The sequence below is a fragment of the Trachymyrmex cornetzi genome, unplaced genomic scaffold (genome assembly GCF_001594075.2).
Source record: "Trachymyrmex cornetzi isolate Tcor2-1 unplaced genomic scaffold, Tcor1.1 scaffold745, whole genome shotgun sequence".
NCBI lineage: Eukaryota > Metazoa > Arthropoda > Insecta > Hymenoptera > Formicidae > Trachymyrmex > Trachymyrmex cornetzi.
This window is the reverse complement of record NW_017300076.1, coordinates 226,400-230,571: the sequence shown is the minus strand read 5'-3', so window position 1 is coordinate 230,571 and position 4,172 is coordinate 226,400. Positions and strand designations below refer to the sequence as shown.

Genomic DNA, 4,172 nt, shown 5'->3' with positions numbered 1-4,172 from the left:
AATTTCAAGCCATTAATGAATCAAAGACGCACGAGATAAAATGGATAAGATTAGAATAAAAAGAAATTCTAGAGAGACTTTATAAATTACTGTCAGAGCGAATAATTGAGGTACTTGAGAACAAGGGAGAAAATTATTAAAGAATAGAGTTTCCGCATTTTCCTCTTTATACTTTTGGTAATTTTTCTGCTGTATTATTTCTGTCCTTTCAATGCACAAATTCCTTTTATTTAAATGTATACACTTGGACTGTACAAAGTGTAATATATGTAATATATGCGCTTTCCTTTTATGCCTCAAATTTTACATCTCACTTGTGTGACATATTTAAAAAATATATTTATTTAAGAAACTATAGTTTCTTAAATAAATATATTTTAAAATATGTTTTAAAAAATATATATATATATTAAAATATATTTCAAAAATTAGTCATTCTTTAATCATAAAACGATAACATATCAGCTTCTATAGAAGATATGTTATCGTTTTATGATTAAAGAATGACTAATTTTTGAAATATATTTTTGTTCACTTACACACAGTAGCTATTCTGTTCCTCCTTTCTCCTTTTGTACAATATTATATTATAAACTTTGCGAAGTAGTAATCGTTATTACTTAACTGTATATACCTCACGATGTCTACCAAATTTAACTGATCGACGAAATGAAGTATCACGAAACATAACTATTAGTTATTGCCACGTTACGATATTTTGCAACTCGATATAAAGGTTCCGGGTCTGGCACGTATGCACAACGAAAGCGTTATGTAATTTGAAAGCCATGCGCCGGAATTGCATGAAACTTTCAGGAAATGTTAGCAATACCGTTACGGATATAACGATGCCATTGCGGTAACCCTGGGGCGTCTCATTCCCGTATATATTCTACAAACACGAAGGGTTAAATGTGGTTTACCAATTGCGCGGTTAAATTCCTGGATACGTTTTCGAATCTCTCTGAGAAAATTACCTGTCGAAGTCAATCGTTCGTTCTTCTACACATTAACAGATTCGTTCGCAATATCGCTTGATTTTATACGATACGTTATACGCTTCATATTTTTCTCGATTCACTTGACAGGCGAAAGAGTGTCGACGTCGAAAAGTATACAAGGATCATTAATTGCATGTCAATATTTCATTTTAAATCTAGAGCATAAAACAAATTTTTTATATTGTACCATATAGATTATTTTATTCTTTAATTTGTGACAAACAATAGAAAATGTTCGAAACGTTTCGCTGTCAATAAAAAATAAATATTCTATATGATACAAAAATTATTCGATTATTTTTTATTTATAGTGTAATAAAAAAAGATTATGAATGCGAAATAGTATAAATCTTTGCTTAAAGCGGCATTTTCAAATGAGTTCGAAAATTGACATATCTCTTTTATGTTTTAATTAAAATATCTCATTTATGTTTTAAGTTTACGTGCTTTCTGAGTACATTGTACCATACACGTATCGATCTATTCATTTCTTTTCAGCTTATCCATCAAAATGTGAATAAAAACATAACATTTTACTTAAAAAATATATAATCTTCATACTTTTAGAAAAAGTTTATTTAACTTTATACCTTCAACTTCAATAATTTTCTATTTTTCCAATAGAATCTTTTTTACTCGTGCTTTGATAAATCACTACTGCAGTGCACTTGATTCTGATTAATGATGTACAAAATTTATGTAATCAAAAGTTATTCAAAACGGCTATACTATTAACCATTATCCAACTTGAAAATTATTTTCTTTAAAATTAAAACTTGTATAAGAAATCATTACAATATATGTAAAGCATAGAGAGAATTAGATTTTCATCTTGAAACCACTCTCAATTTATTCATTAAAGTTTCGACATGCAATTAAGAGTCAACCTGTGTGTTTTGAAACTTATGAGCTTACCTTGATCGTGAATTGTCTGCAGAGCGGTTTGTAGGCGTTTGTGCCGCAAACGAGAAAGCGATCAGGGCCTTGCCTGCCGAACACTCGCACGTAGTTCTGGCACTCGTCGTCACTACGGCCCTTCAAGTAACAAAGCTCGCGATGCGCCTCAGTGCTGGACCATTGCAATCTCTGAAACAGGTAAGATCGAGCAAACATTACTACCTCAGGTCCCGGCTGACTTTGCGTCACGTACGCCGCAAAGTACGCAAGTTTGTATAACAAAAGCCGATTAGAGGTCAGCCAAAGATTAATACTCTTGCATGAAAATTGAGTCTTAACGGATCTCAATCCCCTTGCTTTCAATAAGAGAGAAGGAGACACCGATTCGGAGAATATCACCACTATCTCATGCTTTCGCGCGAGGCAGAGACTCGTTTTAATAATTCCCCCGTATCGCATTAATTTTGCGAGTTACGCGCTTCGTTCGGCAGATTTAGAGCCGGATCTGCGAAAAATGTAAAGTCGTCTTAACGTTAAAGTCGACTTTAAGGTATAATTTATATCGCGTGAGCTGTACGTGTTAGAGAATTAAATGTAATGCGACGTTAAATCTTTTTGAATTCTCGCAATCTCGGTGGAATAAATGAGTAGCGTCGCGAATGGTTGAGTCTTAATCCGATGACAACATTCTCATGATAATAACGATATACTTGGGAAGCTCTTTGTCATCGATATACACATTACTATTCCGACTAAGAGAATAATACTTTGTATTATTAGTCCTTACATTGATACAGGGACGAATAGTAATCCGTCTAACGGTAAGGCAGTTATGTTTCTGAGATTCAATCTGCATCATTTCAATTATATATTCTCATCTTATATACGAATGCGTTCTTAGATAGGATGAACAATAAACGAATTTTATAAAAAAACCTATAAACACTTTATACAATAAACTATGAATGCGATCCACTTCACGCTGCAAATGCTTTAAGCATTCTTTGATTGGTCGATTCGTAAAATTCTTTCTTCTGATTGGTCAACGAAGTGTTTGCAGCGTTAAGTGGATTACACCCTATGATTATAGGGTAAGTTGAGGGAATATGCCACTCGTTGTGTTTAACAATGATACCGATTAGCAGCGCTTGCGTTAATGACACAGAATTATTTACAATTGTGTGCTTAACGTGTTGCATAAGTATCAAGAATTTCCTCGCAACAGTATTGTTTTTATGAGGTAAATATGACGGCATGGTATACGAAAATGTACTTCTTATAACTTTTAGTGCTTTATGTAAGCTATTATTTAAACATTACACAATATTTAGCTCGATTAGCTTGTTAATCTATTAGTGTAGGTTAAAATGAAAATATTCAATACATCGTTGATTCATTTTCTTAACAGTCGTACTGTACAGGCTCATCATAAGATGAAATGACGTCTTGGGGCAATATGCCACTACTTTTGTTAGGGTAAAATGCCACTACTCATTTTCTCTAAATATATAGGTTAGGGCGCTATAAACAAACGTTTTACCGCATAATTCCGTTGTGACAGGATATTCGTATTGACAGATACTTAATAAATAAACTTAAATGTTTATTTATTTGCTTATTATTGTATTATATTAATTTACTGCTCAATTCAAAATTTTGAATAGAGAATACAGTTTTTTTTAATCCATTTTAATGAATTGAATTTTTTTGATTACTTGGACTACTTGTAACATTATGTAAAATAAAGTAAAATAAATATTTATTTATACGTTTCATACTTACACATTACATACTTTTACTTTTAAAAATGGCCCAAAATGTAATTGGATAGTATCTAATTGTTGCAGTAGATGGATTCACGAGGACTGTTCGTAGAAAGATATATTTCTGCTATTAAAAACGTGTCTCAAAATTTATTTTACATGTTGTATAACTTAATCTATCGAAGTTATTACTTATATCCTTATACCCAGTGAGAAATGATAATGGAATCGACATTGAATCGATTTTATTGTCATTTCTCACTGGGTATTGTTTATATTACCTATATTATGTTACAAATGTTTATTTTCATCACAAAAATCATTTATAATGTGTTCTTGCAATAAAAAAAACAAAATAAATGTTATACTTGGTATTTTTTTGTATGTGGCATATTACCTTCATGGTGGCATATTATCCATTTTTCAGCACTTTCGTATTTTTAATATAACCAAAAATTAATATATTCAATTCCAATTATACACAAATAACACAGGCCTGCAAAATTGGAGG

At 31.5% G+C, this 4,172-nt stretch overlaps 1 protein-coding gene across 2 annotated transcripts in view; it reads right to left on the bottom strand.

Annotated features, from left to right (window-relative positions):
* The window catches only part of LOC108767993 (semaphorin-1A), a 234,830-nt gene that overhangs the window by 64,180 nt on the left and 166,478 nt on the right, over window positions 1-4,172 (bottom strand). For both annotated transcript variants that reach the window (XM_018518170.1, XM_018518169.1), the window contains exon 5: window positions 1,917-2,087. In XM_018518170.1, coding sequence (XP_018373672.1) covers window positions 1,917-2,087 — 171 coding nt within the window. The remainder of the gene's footprint in view (window positions 1-1,916; window positions 2,088-4,172) is intronic.